General features: G+C 31.4%; 1 protein-coding gene across 1 annotated transcript in view; it reads left to right on the top strand.

Moving 5' to 3' along the window:
* LOC118183976 (GTPase Era, mitochondrial) overlaps positions 1-15,140 on the top strand; it is a 48,837-nt gene that overhangs the window by 30,389 nt on the left and 3,308 nt on the right. Inside the window, exons 8-9 of the mRNA XM_035353603.2 lie at positions 3,200-3,451; positions 7,901-8,050. Coding sequence (XP_035209494.1) covers positions 3,200-3,451; positions 7,901-8,050 — 402 coding nt within the window. The remainder of the gene's footprint in view (positions 1-3,199; positions 3,452-7,900; positions 8,051-15,140) is intronic.

The raw sequence follows: 15,140 nt of genomic DNA, 5'->3' as shown, positions 1-15,140 counted from the left end.
TTTTTGCTTTTATGGAAAAAATAAAGAATTGATGCAAATATACTTAGGATAATGGACCAAAACTGAAAAAATATCCCCTCTCTCCAAAAATAAAATATTGAAAATTCAACCTTGAATTTATTTGATTATCGAAATATTCAATTTGACTTATCTTCTAAATCCTAGTTCCGACAACAATTCCGTCAAAAAATTTAAAAAAATAGCTTTTCATAGAGTATTAATAAATATTTATTATGCATCACTGAGGGAAAAATTTCATATAATTAATTCTCCGTAAAAATTTATTTGAAATTTAAGGTTAAAAATAGCTGTGGCAATTCACTGTAACAAAAATCCATAAACCACATTTGGCGTTATTATCGCTCAAAAAAAGATGCCAAATTTCAATACGTGAAAATATGTAAATTCATGTATATCTTAAAGAATTTTGAATAAAAAACTCTAATTTTTTTCAGGTTTGCTTAAAACTACACCTGCGTTAAGATGATAGTAAAAATTTTATATGTTATAATTCAAAATTTTTTTCGAAAAATTTATAAAAATTATTTAAAAGTAAAACACAAAAAATGGCTGAATTTTATTTGGAATGAACCTAAGTTTCGTAATGGGAAAGGAAGAATAGAAAGAGATATTAATAAATATATGCCAACTTCAATTAACATTGAGGAGCTAAAATTTTGAGAGCTAATTTTTTAAAAACTACTCGTACGATTTTTACAAAACTTTGCAGTCTGGCATATTTTGAGTCGTATAATCTAAATATGTAAAAAAATTGGTATGTCATTTCAGAAAAAGTCCGATTTTGTGTCAAAATACCTATGTTAGAATAGTGCTATATATAAATTTAATATATATCCTAAGTTACGCTTTCGACACACGAAAAACGCAATTTGAACTTTGTCAATTGGCCGATTAGACCAGGAGATATGGAACTGTCCCCCGCTTTTTTTGCACACTGTACAAAGGCTGTGCAAATTTTGCCCAACCAAATAATTGGCCACATATCTTTCTTTTTTGCTGCTGATTAAATATGTATGCAAAGGTGCCTGCTTTGCAGCTGCATGAAGGAGGAAGTGCCGCTAAAAGTTTAACATGGCCAGAAAATGGCGCAACTCCTGGACAGTTTTGGATGCTGGGAAATTTTGTATTGCAGTAACTCTACCACTACGTGGGCGAACACCCTCCGAGGAAAGCTCGTGACCAAGGAATGACAACAGTTACAGCTAGAGATTCGGACACTCAGTTGGCGAGTAATGAAAACAAGTTCCTTTAGTATCACCACATATGGTTTTGAATTTAAATCGCTGATTAAACTAGAACAATTTTTACAAATATGAAAAGTTTGAAGAAAGTTAAATTTAGAAAACTTTGAAAATGAAAAAAGGGAAGTTTTTTGAATAATTTTGACAAAAGAAAAATAAACATTTAAATAAATGAGATAAATATGCAGTTTGTGCACCAGCAAATACTAGATTCATTTTCCTTGGTGTGATATTTAAAGAACATTTGGTTTGAACTGATGTATTTTTTACTTGATATAATCTGTATATGTTTTTGAGCATACATGTTGTATGTTGTGGGAAATTATTTTTTTCACATGTAATTTAAATAATGTGAACAGTTTTTAAAAGGTGAAAATTGTTGCTATTGAGATGATGCAAAGCCTGTGACTAACCAATGACATCTGCTTGTAAGGTACTCCGTTTGGAACTGAACTGATGTTCAGTTATCAGTCCATTTAGAACTGAACTGATTGAAATGGTAAATCATTAAACTATTGTAAAACTTTAGATTGATACGTAAAATGAGCATAGATTTATATAAAACTATATGGATTTCAAAATAGATTGACATAGATAGCTTTTCTTTGAGAGTAAAATGTTATTGCTAGGCAAAGTGGAATAAATAGCTAAATGGAATTAATGATATTAGGAATGTAATTTAATACTTTTATGATATATGAAATTCCCACAACTGCATCACTGCTAGCCACACACAAAACTTTCGAATTTTCAATGTATGAGGTGTGACACAAACATACACACACACCAAAAAAAAAAAGTAAAAGAAAAGCGAAACTAAGCATGTAGATTGAAAACAGAGTGGAGTTGGCAACAGTTGTTTTGGTGATGTCATGCCACACACCTCCTCTATCCATGCGGCCAGTTTCGACTTAACCAACCACGCCTATGGGGATTACTGTGTCATTGAGTGAACATGTGCAACTGCATTCTGCTGGAAAAATATCTAACGTAAAAATCTAACAGCGAATCAACATCAAGTTTCTTGTGATATCAGCCACAGAGGAAACATTTCAAATGTTAACTGAGGCTTATAGAGATGAAACTTTGTCTCATGTATGTGTGTGTGAATGACAAGCGATTTCAGGGGGGTGACAATGCGGAAACTAGCATGTTCATCATGATTGAATGGGTTCCCAGTGGTCAGACTGTTAATCAACACTATTACATTGAAGAAAAAGACTTCATGAAAAAATTAGGAAAAAAAAGGCAACAGTTGGGCAATGATGGATGGCCTTTGCACCAGGACAATACACTGGCTCACACAGTTTCTGACCAGCAAAAACATTACTGTGATTGGGCATCCTCCTTATTCACCTAATTTGGCTCCATTCCACTTTTTTATTTCCTAAAGTTAAATCTTGCTTAAATGGAAGCCTTTTTACCTCAGTTGATGTTCAGGCAAAGATAGAGAATCCCCTGTAGGTCTGAAGCGAACTACTTTGAAGGTGATAATTTCACGGAGAACTGATTCTGTGAATACAATAATTTATTGGACCAGTCTCGTTTTTTATGTGTCACACATGGTATTCCCCCTTCTCCTCCTTTTTTATTTCTTTTTTGCTAGATTAATTTGCCAATAACTTATTTTGTTCTTGGCTGAACCTATTTATTACCTTATTTACTTGTCTTTTTTTTTTTCCCTTTTAATCTTGAAGAAGTGGTACCTATGTCAGTTGCTCATGAAATCAACAGAGTTTTATATAAAACTTTTAAATAGAGTGTTTAAAATTTTCCTTTTGTCTCACTGTACATTTTTCATCAGCATGTTTCTCTTCAATATAGATTTGGGTTAACTTTGAAATTTCACTCTATGTAATTTTTAATTCTTTACAGATATGTGTGGATGTATTATATCTGAGTTAAGTTCAGTTTTTGATTCCATCTTCCTCTCTTAGGTGGATGCAATGAAATCCAAAACCAGGTTATTAAGTTTAACTCGAATTTTAACTGGAGGTGGTGTTAGCAACATTTTGGATTCTAATTTCGAGAAAACTTCAGGTCTGGAAGAAATGATAGAAAAACAAAAAGAACTCAAAATCAAAGAATGTGATGAAGATGAAAATGAGGAACAGAAGAGAGGTTGGCCATTTTTTTCAAATGTTTTCATGGTATCTGCCTTGAAAAATGAAGGAGTTGATGATCTCAGGGTAATTATATCTTTATGTATGTGTATATATTTATATGTATGTATGTAATATTTTACACTAGAAAATAGTTAATTGCATCTTTATAATCATTAATTTGTTTAAATTTTTTTTTAGTCCAAAGGGGCTTTGTCCCTGAGGAACTATTGTTTTCGTTTTGCGATTTTGCATGGAATCATTCTGAATGTCCGTTTCACTTTTCAAACTGTTGCCACCAAATATTATCGCCCTGTATTATATTTGAAGAAATGAAATAATGAAGAATCTGCATAAATATATGTATGTTTCTTGCATTGTGATAAAACAATGGTACCTAGAGCCATCAAATTTTGAGTGACATAATCCTACTGCAAATATGGGTATCTGGAACCCAGATTAGAAATTTGGAATCTGTTTTATTATCAATTTCATATTTTGTAAAACTTTAACAAATTTACAGAATTTTTTTTTTTTTTTTTTTAATCTCCAATGCTTGAGACTGCGTATCATAAATTCTAAAGATATACTCAATTTAAAATTATTTTGCGATATTGAAGTAAATTTTATGGTTTAAGTGCAAAGAACATAATATTTAATAAATAAAGGTTACACACGAAATGTTAAAAACACCCCTTTGGAGGTAATTTAAAATCTGAAACTTTTTTTTTTTTTTTTTTTTTTTTTTTTTAGGAACAGTGACAGCATTAAAAATACATTACATTAAGGGGGTATGAATTATTTTTAGGCTTACATAGAAATCTTCAAAAGAATATTTTTCGGAACAGCTGCATTTTAATATTGACTATAATTTTTGAGTTCTTAATTAGATTCATCATTAGATGCTATGTTAGTGTTTTAATAAAACTTGGAAGAAAATTTCATGGTTTTTCATTGTGTGTATTTTGTGTCCTATCAAAATAGAAATGGTTGCCCTTTTTTGTTTTTGGAAATATTTGTTCTTATCCTCCTATACAAGTATAAAAAAGTACATATGTGTAGTTTGAATAATAATTCTTTTTTTTTTTTTTATGAAATCGGGAAAATCTCTTGTGGCATTAATTTAATAATTATCTGCATTATGCAAAACAACATAATCTGTGTAAGAGTTAATCAGTTAGTATTTGGGGACACTGCAGCAACTCAAATAAGAACCTTGATTTGTGTCATAGCTTTTTTTCTGTGATTGAACAGCCAAAATGAAGAAAGGCTTTTGTGCAAATGCCCTGAGCAAAGAAGATATAGAAACAAAAATGAGATGTGATATTTAATATGAAATAAAATTTGAGCATTTTCCAGCGGTGGAAGTAAAGGGTGATGCCAGATATGGCTGTGCAGGAAGCTGCAGGGGACATTCATTGGTACATCTCTGGGATGCTTTGATATGTTGTTGTATTGAGTAGCCCACACCTTGCTTAAAATCCTCCTTTGTAGAAATGCCCTGTAATTATTTAGAATTCTATGATGTGCAACTGAGAATGTAGATCAGTAAGTGGCACTTCAGGATATGGTTGCCAGGATGTGTGTCTCTCTTTGCAAGAGCATGTTTTTGAAATTCATTCTTTAACTTGTATGACTACCATAACTGTTTTGCTTAAAACTATTTCAAATGTTAATTGGAATCTAAATCTGATTAAATCACATTAAAAAATGTTTATATTTTTTATTTTTAACATTTTAAAAATATTTTAAATTTTTTTCAAATTTTCAGTGCATATTTTTGAGTTGTTAACCTATAATTAGAAGTTTTCAGATTGTAATTTTTTGAACTAATTCACCTAATTTAAAATATATACTATTTAACATACAAAATATCCATATGTTAATTTTTAAAATTATGTGCAGCATTATTGTTATTTTTTATCATTATTATTTTTCTAGCTTCCTCAGCTGCAGTATTTTAAGTGTAGTATTTCATATATTTTTTAAAGTATTTCATATATTATAGAACAACAGCTGAGAAAAGAATCAATCAAGATTATGCAAATTTTAAAAGGATATAGTCTATGTGAGGCTGAGTTTTTCAGTAGTTAGGGAGAATATGACAACTTGGACCAGACCACAGATCTGTTCATAGTCGTGGTGGATATGATCTGTTTGAAGATGAATCAGTCAGTAATTTGAAGAAACTGTGGCAGCATATAAAAGACTATGGTCTGTGCATATTTCAAAACAATATAATCTACATGAGAGTTAATCAGTTAGTATTTGGGGACACTGCAGCAACTCAAATAAGAACCCTGATTTGTGTCATGTTGAGTTGGTTAACAGTTGGAGAGACTGCAACAATTTAGAAGGAAAATTTAATTCCTGGAAACTTCAAAAGGACCTTGCTTGCATTATAATGAGTTCATTTCATTAGTTAGGGAGACTGAAACAAAACTTTGGAAAATATAAGTAAAGGAAAATATAAGTAAGTTCTGGCCTAAAAGGATAGCTTTCACACCATGGGTTAAAATTGTGTTATCTTAGCCCTTGGTTAGCCCTTAATAAAGTGCACTTTTCATCTGTTCACATCAAAGTAGATGTAATGAAAAATCTTGAGTAAACAGTGGACAGAAATACAAATAATTTTCATTATCCAAGTATAAAAATTCCAAGTAAAGGAATGCATTTTTTATTGGTGCTCCAGTTTAGTAACTAATGAGTGATTTTAAATTTCCATTAAATAGTATATTAAAAAATGGAGAGCAGTAATTTAAATTGTTAAGGAGCATGCTTATTGTTTTTAAATTCCTTGGTTTGCTTTGCAGATTTTTCAAACTTAAAAAAACCTTTAATCTTTGCTGAAAGATAACACTCTGAGAACTAACTGCTTGCAGTGGCGATAAATTAAAGATTGTGTGTTTCGTTCTGTGGTGTTAAAATATGGTGATATATATCTTGGTATCACAGCAGTAAAAAGTTATGCAGTAATTTAATGAGCTTTTAGAGAACTTGGGAGTTTAATATAGTACTTAAAATTCATTTTCTGAATTTCAGTTTTTACTTTTTTCTCATAAAACTTAATAATAACATAAACATATAACTTTAACATAATATAATAAGCTGTGTATGAGAAGTATGAAGAACTTTTCTACTTGTATAATTCAATAAAAATCTGTTATAAAGAGTAAGATATATGAATGCTGATTTGTAATACTTTTCAGGTGTAGGAAAGGGGACAACAGAGATAAAATGCTGAAGTAAATCAAATCTTATTCTAAGTAATTGTCATTTATAGAAATGAACTTGTGTATGTAAAGCAAAAATTAAAATATGAAAACCAAGTAATTCCAAAAACAATGCCAGATCGGGAAGTTTGGTAGTTAGAGTTGAATTGAGTGGGTGGTGGAGGGAATGCTGCAAAGTTCAGTATTTCAAAATTCTGTGACGAAAAGGCATGGTGAATTGTGTTATATATTGTTAATTTATATACAGTCAAAAGTCGTTAATCCGGACTCGTCGGGACTTCAGCGATTCCAGATTATAGATCATCAGTTTAAATCTCGTAAGATGGCATGCAGAAATTCTAAAATTAAATATATGAAACCGTAATTTATGAAATAAAGAACAATTATGATCTAAAGGGTATCAAAATTAAAAAAAAAAGCTTAATATTTATTTGTTTACTTTATTAAACATTTCTTTCAATGTAAGTTGTTTAATTTGTGCTTCGTTTTATGTGATAATACTTTCTCTTTAATTCTATAAACAGACATAATTTCTTGTTCAGTTACAAAGTTCCGCTGTTCAAGTCCTGTAATTGCTGTGCCGAGAATACCGACTAACTTGTCAATCGAAATTTTTTCGTTTTCACTAACCTTTGTGTCACCTTCTTCATGTCTTTATCCATTTTTTGCAGCAATTCCACTTTTTGTTTGATGGACATCGAAACATACTTTTGTTTTGTAGATCCTTTGGGAGCTCCAGCATGGGAAATTCTATTTGACATAATCAAAAGTTCAAGTTTACTTTTATAAAATTGCTCTTACAGTCTGCAAAAAATAATAAGCCGGATCCAATTAAGATTAAGGAACAACGCAATCATCAACATCAACTGAAATAGATAATTTTAGCTTATACCATCCGTTATACATTAAACGCGCACGCGGAAATGTATTCTGCGCTTGCGCACTCGCATATGTGCAGTCATAAAGGTCTTACGCGCATGCATAAACGTCTATGCGCATGTGTCAACGCGGCGCATGCGCAGAAAGTTTTTAGCTTTGAGGTCCGGATTATGGGTGTCCGAATTAACGACTTTTGACTGTATTATCAGTTTTTAAATTTTGTCAAGTTTAGTTTTTATGTTAAATATTGTTAAAGTTTCTGCATCAATGTAAAATTAATATTCTTGCTGTGAGAAAGTATGATGCCAAAAAAAGTGTCTGTTGCATATTAAAATTCAGTGTATTGTCTATTGATCTAGTGCTTTACTAATTTTAACAAAATGATGATTCTTCCATGTCTTATAATGGATCTCTTCCTTGGCAGAGGTATCTACTGAATGAAGCTGTACCTGGCAAATGGATGTACCATAGCAGTGTAGTAACAGATCAGCATCCACATGAACTAGCCCTGATGATAGTCAGAGAGAAGTTGCTGGATTATTTGCCAGAGGAAATACCTTATAATATAAATTTGGTTTGTATTCAATTTTTGAAGACCATTGTTCAAAATACTTTTTTAATGCAAAATTCCAAGTTTATGAAGTGTTTTCTAGTCTTTCAGTAATATTTAAAATAAAATTAAATTTATGTACGTGTTTATAATTTCAGTGTTAGATGTATCCTTAAGAGTGTAAGGAAACTGTGTAACATTGCATTACCATGCATTTGCCATCGATGTCGCTTGGCAAACATTTACATTAAAATTGCACTGCCTTAAACTGCTAACTGTCAACTCACAGATCATAGGTGACCAGTGGCATTGATATTCACTACTGTTGTTCTGTTAATTTTGTTTAAGTAATTTATCTAAATTTTCAATCAATCCTTTAGGATACTGGTGACAAACAGCATCGAAAAGTAATGTCTTTCCATTCAACCTTATTTTAGTATCTAAATATACTGCTCTACCCCTCATCAGTGGGACTTTTAGATTGATTGTGAACCCAACAGGTCATTGGTTTTAAAGTTAATAGTATCGTTTAATTTCATTTAGTAATCTGGTTTAATATACTGTGCTTCAGTACACTGGTGACTCTTTGCTTGTAATTATTGATGGCCAATGACCTTGATTGTTGCCTTCAATTTAATTGTTTGCTGATTTTTTTAAAAAAATCAGCATGCATTTTTATTTGTGTTTACATAATAAAAAATCTGATGTGTACATCGCATGACTTCCTTGTACAGAATATTAAATTATATGCAATTTTCCTGCACTTAAACATACTAGACATACTTAACTTATACATAACTTTATACTTAAACATACTAAATTAACAGATAACGAATTTTGAATTAAATCTACTTCGTCAATAGCGCATAACCCACAATAGAATAAATGCACTCTTTAAAGTTCACTATATTTATTTACCATAGTGACACTTTGGCGCTAGGTTCACTTAATAGTTTTACATCTCATTCATTTTTAAATTCAGAGGGCACAAAAATTATATCATTTGAAAAATTACCACAAGTTCTATTCAAATCTAAAATGATGTACGTAGGCTGTTCAATAAGTAATAAGACTAATTTTACTGTTGCGAAACCACTCGTCGGAATGTTAATTTCTGTGGCATAAAAAAAGTTTGTTGTCTATATTAACAAAAGCTACCGATAGATGGCGTGTACAGGCTCATGTTCCTGAGTATTACGTGATTGAACTGAAGTGTGTTAGCGGGCTCCTACGAGATGCGGTCAGTTTTTGAAATGGAAGTGTCGATGGAACAACGTTATGCGATTAAATTTTGTGTTCGTCTGCAAAAATCAACATTGGAGACATTTGACATGATACATGAAGCTTTCAACAATGAAGCATTAGCGAGGGCAGGTATTTTTTGCTGGTGTAAAGCTTTTAAGGAAGGCAGGCAAAATGTGGAAGATATTGAATGTGAGGGACGACCTTCAACGTCCGTCACAGAGACAATAATTAACACAGCTACGGTTATCATCAAGGAGGACCGCAGAATTACAGTACATCAGCTGCATGCTCTCTCGAATATTTTTGTAGGAAGTGTTCACTCAATCATGGCAGAAAATTTGCAATTGAAACGTGTTTGTGCGCGATGGCTTCCGAAATTGTTGACAACCGAGTGAATGCACTGTGCATAGAATGGAAAGATAGACTGGAACAAGAAGGTGAAAATTTCTTAAAACGCATCATCACAGCAGACAAAGCTTGGTTGTACAAGTATCACTATGACTCAACTATGAAACAACAAAGTAGTGAATGGAAGCATCCGTCTTTGCCTACTCCCAAGAAAGCAAAAACTGTGAAATTGGCTAGTAAAGTTATGGCCATAATTTTTTTTATTATGAAGGAATTGTGTATGAACACGCTGTCGAACCGGTAATACCATAAACAGCTCCTACTACACAAATATCCTACGAACAATGGTACAGCACATTCAAAGGAAACATCCATTGCTCCGACGTGGCTTCTGATTGCATTATGACAATGCCCGACCACATACAGTACAAAACCCATAATTCGAACTCGTCTGGACTTCGGCGATTCTGGATTAAGGGTTTTTCCGGATTATAGATCATTAATTTAAATCTGGTAAGATTATATGCAGAAATTATACAATTAAAAATATAAAACCTGTAATTTATGAAATAAAGAGCAATTATAATCTAAAGGGTATCAAAATTTACAAAAAAAAAAGAGCTTAATATTTATTTGTTTACTTTATCAAACATTTCTTTTAATGTAAGTCCTTTAAGTTGCTTCGTTTTTTGTGCTAAACGCGCATGCGTAAACATTAAACGCGCATGTAGAACATTAAACGCACATGGGTAACATTAAACGTGCCTGCGTAAGTTTGTGGCTTTGATGTCCGGATCATAGATCATTCCGGATAATGGACGTCCGGATTACAGACTGTACTGTATTGGTTGTTGTGTACAGTATGTTTTGCAGCAGAACAACATAGAGATATTACCACACCCTCCATGAAGTCCTGATCTTGCTCCATGCGATTTCTGGCTGTTTCCTGAACGTAAGAAACCATTACGAGGCAAACATTTTGCAAGCAACAAAGAATGTGTAAAGGCTGCAGAGGCAATTTTGAAAAAGCTCTCAAAAAGTGGACTTTTGCATGTTTTCCAGAAGTGGACAGAACATTGGGATAAATGCATTGCGTGCCGTGGTAGTTATTTTGAAAAAGACCATGTAAATGATGATGGTTTAAGGTATTCTGTATTTTTTTATAATTTTAGTCTTATTACTTATTGAACAACCCTCGTATAAAAGAAATTAAACAAATAAAAAAGAAACAGTTTTTCACAGGCGATTCAGCACCACTTACCTAATGCATATGCACTACTGATTAATTCAGTTCTCACTTCACGGCAAGACGTACTTTGTTGTTGCTAAGCTTAGTTTCTCTAGATAGGTAACAAGTCCACTATTCTGCTAAGTTTCAAATATAAACAAATATGGCTGCCATGTAAAACAAAAATTAGGCTTAGCTGCACTTAAAAACTTTTAATTGTAGATATTGTAATTAAATATCTACAATTATATTGCTGCTGGATATTGTAAGCTGCACTTAATAAACTTTTAATTGTAGATTCCAGAATTATTGCATGCAGGTTAACTAAAGGCATAAAAACTTTAACCAGAAGATAAGAACAACATAATTCAGTCATTTTTAAAGCAAAAAATGCACAATGTACAAAAACAGAGCCCTTTTTTCGGGCATAAGAAGTTTGTCTTTAAGCTAGAAATAAATCTGATATGAGATGAATAGTCTATTAAATTATCCCCCCCCCTGAAAAAAAAGAAGAGGACGATTTCAGAAATAAAACAGATCATATGTATTAAAGGATATGGAGAAAACATTGCATTTGCTAATAATTACTGGCAGAATTGACATTGACAGCAAATTGCATCATCATAAACATTAAGAAAATTCAAATGTCTTGTTAACTGATTAAGACAAACCATTCAGAGGTACCTGAAAAAAGATGTTCAGAGGTACCTGTTAAAAGATGTCCATAGAGAACATTCTAAGGGAAACTGGCTTATATGTACATTGTACATGGAGAAAATTATGAAAACTTTAGTGCAATAGAAAGGAAATTGGTGTAATTTTTTGCTCTTAATTCAATAAATACATTTAAAAACTTTATAAACTTTCCCAATTAAATAATAACTATATACAAATATATTAAAAATGGAATTATTTTTTTGAAACTCTAATTATGAGGCATATCCAGAAAGTAAATTCTCCTAGAATCATAAATGGAAAGAAAATATAATCACATGCAAACATTTATTAGCACTGATAAAGCAATGGCTTAGCTATTTTTCAACATTTTTACAACTGGAACTTGAGACACGTATGAAATTGTGTGATCATATTTCATATTCCTCTGTTGTAGAATTCTTTTACGAGGGAGTGTGTTACCTAGCAGTATCTATACCCTTTCGTCACTGTAAAAATGCTGACCAGACAGGAATTTTGTTTTAGGTATAAAGGAAATTACTGGGAGTAACATCAAAACTATGCTATGCATCATCAAACATTCTTAGCAAAAGTGTTACAGAAGAGGTGTTGTGCAATGAGTCATATGTGGGGGAGCGCTATCACAGATCAACACAGCACTTGCATTGAGTATTCCATGCCTCTTGTTCTGGATGGCCCATCACAGTTTCTGCAATGTTTGATAGTAGTCATCAGTGTTTATTTTTTCATTTGTGGCCCCAAAGCTAATGATCAGAATGTCTTTTTTATCCCAGAATACCATGTATGTTAATTTTTTTGCATTTGTTCTGCATGGAAATCGACTGTGTGGGCAATGGATCAATTACTGCTTGGTTTCTGAGACAAAGGGAGCAACTCAGATTTCATTGCCTGAGGTAAACATATTAATTCTTTTTGCATTTGTTCTGCATGGAGATCCACTGTGGTGGCAATAGATCAGTTTCTGCTTGGTTTCTGGAAGAAATGAGCAACTGAAGTTTCATTTTCTGAGATAATCATATTCAGGAATTTACCACCATCATTGCCTGGATCATTGAGTGCAGTGTTTAATAATGGTGATCAGTGTTTATTGTTTCACCTGTGGCCACAAAATCAATGCACAGAATGCCTTTTCTATCGTGGAATACCATGTACTTTTTTTTTTTTTTACAATGGATCAAATTCTGCTTGGTTTCTTTGACGAAGTGAGCAACCAACGTTTCGGTGCCTGAGATAATCATATTAATTTTTTCACATTTGTTCTGCATGGAGATACACTGTGGTGGCAATGGATCAAATTCTGTTTGGTGTCTGGGACAAAGTTAGCAACCGAGGTTTCATTGCCTGAAGGTTGTTGAGGAATTCACCATCATAATAGTATTGCTGCAGAAATGTCAATATTGATTCCATGCATTACCTTTTGTGTTCAAGTGTTTGGCTGTTTGACATCTCCCTGTATCACTGAGTGGATAAGATAACTGAATACAAGTATCTTGATTCAAGTTCAAATCCTAGCAGATATGCTGGCTATCTTAGAAAATCTTTCATGAAGATATCTCTTCATTTAAACAGATAGCCTTTTTTCATCATGGTATTCAATTAAATAATCAAACAAAATGGGGTTCTAAAAATAACTCAATTTATGTTGTTATCAAAATTATATTTTTATAATGATTTATTTCTTAAAAAATATCAATACACTTTTTTCTTTTCTCCCTTTCCAATTTGTACAGTAGGTAAACTCTATGGGAATTGGAAGTGTTAAGCAGCAATATGAAACTATTAAAATAAAAGGTACTCTAATTAAAAAAATATTCATTATGGCACAAATATACTTTTTGAGAAAGTTAGAAAGTGTTTCGTATTTTGGAACATGTTTGAGAATGAGCACCAGTAAATAAAAAAGAAATAAGACATGATTTTAATATTAATAGCACAAAAAACTTGCGATTTTAATTTTTTTTTTTTTAAGTTTGCTAAAGAAAATGAGATTTTCAAGTATCTTTCTAATGTCATTAAAGAAAACACATTCAATTTAAAAGTTACTTTGAGCACATCAAAAGTAATAGCATTTTATTCTGTTTAGATAGATCAGGGGTGATTGTGGTCTGGATACTGCTGGAATTCCAGATACTTTCTCAAATCCAGAATTTTTAAATTTATGAAATTTTCACTCATCATCTTTTTCAAATTTTATTTTGAATAAAACAACATCATTCAGATTTTACTAAAATTGGAAACTGTTAGACTATGTAAACCTTTAACACCAAATACGTTTGGACAATTTTATTGCATAGAAACAGAAGCAACTCATATTGTAAACTTTTGGGCTGAGAGCAGATAGAGAACAGAAATAACCATTATTGGCAAAACTGATTAAATCTGTTGTAACTTGTTTCCATGGACCCATTGTCAAAAGTTCATTTAATTATATGGCTGATACGAACATTGAACATCTCTCATCTCCGATATCCTAGTTGTAGAGACTATAAAATATTTATTTCAATTACACAAAAATGCATGTGAAACTCTTCGAGCAGAAAATTCGTTTGAAGACTGTGGAGATAACTTATAACTGATTAGCTGACGGAAAAAAAAATTTTATATTCCATGAACAATTCTGTTTTTTTCTAGCAGTTTTTTTATCTCCAATACTTGCTGATATTTGTACTTCAAGCTCAAATCTAATACCTAATGGTTTAAGTGAAAAGCCACTTAACCAAAAAAAAAAAAAATTGGTAACTGTGGCAAGTGTTGTAGTAAAAATATGAATTCATTTTTAATTAATTAAAAACATTATATTTTTTGCTTGGCTGCTGAAATTGTTTGAAAATATTTGTGTCATACTGTATGTAGGTATTGCATTAATATTCTTAATCTCATTAATATTCTAAATTATTTTAAATCATGCTAGATTTTTACTTCATGTTAGTTTTCAGGATTTTTGAGATGAGGTTACAATCACCCCCAATAAAAATCTGGTTTAAAAGAGTATATCTTGCATCATTAAAACTTTTTATATGAAAAGATATACTTTATATGAAATTTTATATGAAAAGAATATATACATAGAATTTTCAGGTGAACTATTGTAATTAAAATACATTGGAATGGTTCGTCAGCTAATTCTGGATACAGAAAAGCAAGAGGTTTTAATAGAAGAGAGATTTTAATTGATTTAAATGTACCCTCTTCCTGATGAAGTGGCATTGAAGTTGATTGAATTCTTCTTGTTTTTTATATATTATATTCTTTAAATTTCATTTTTTTTAATTAGGGTTTTGCTTGCTTGAAGTATTTTAGTTTTAACATTTATTTATTAAATTATTTTATGCATTTATAGGATATTTTTGAAAATGATTATGTATGAATTTCAATTTTTGTTCTTTGTGTAAAATTGGTTTTAAATTTCTTTCTTTATTATGTCCTTACTGATAATTTTTGTTTTTATGATCTACTTTCTACTTATTTTTATATATTCCTTTGACACACACAGTTGAAATTTTACCTCTGCATTAAACTTCTGTATAGTTTTGAGTATCAGGAAAGTTATGTCTCATTATTTCAGCTTATGCTAGGAAAAACTAGTTAGGAACTCTC

The sequence above is a fragment of the Stegodyphus dumicola genome, chromosome 1, assembly GCF_044657685.1.
Source record: "Stegodyphus dumicola isolate Sdum_Otavi_A_Nest chromosome 1, ASM4465768v1".
NCBI lineage: Eukaryota > Metazoa > Arthropoda > Arachnida > Araneae > Eresidae > Stegodyphus > Stegodyphus dumicola.
Note: the sequence above shows the minus strand (reverse complement) of the source record. Positions and strands in the feature narration are given on the sequence as shown.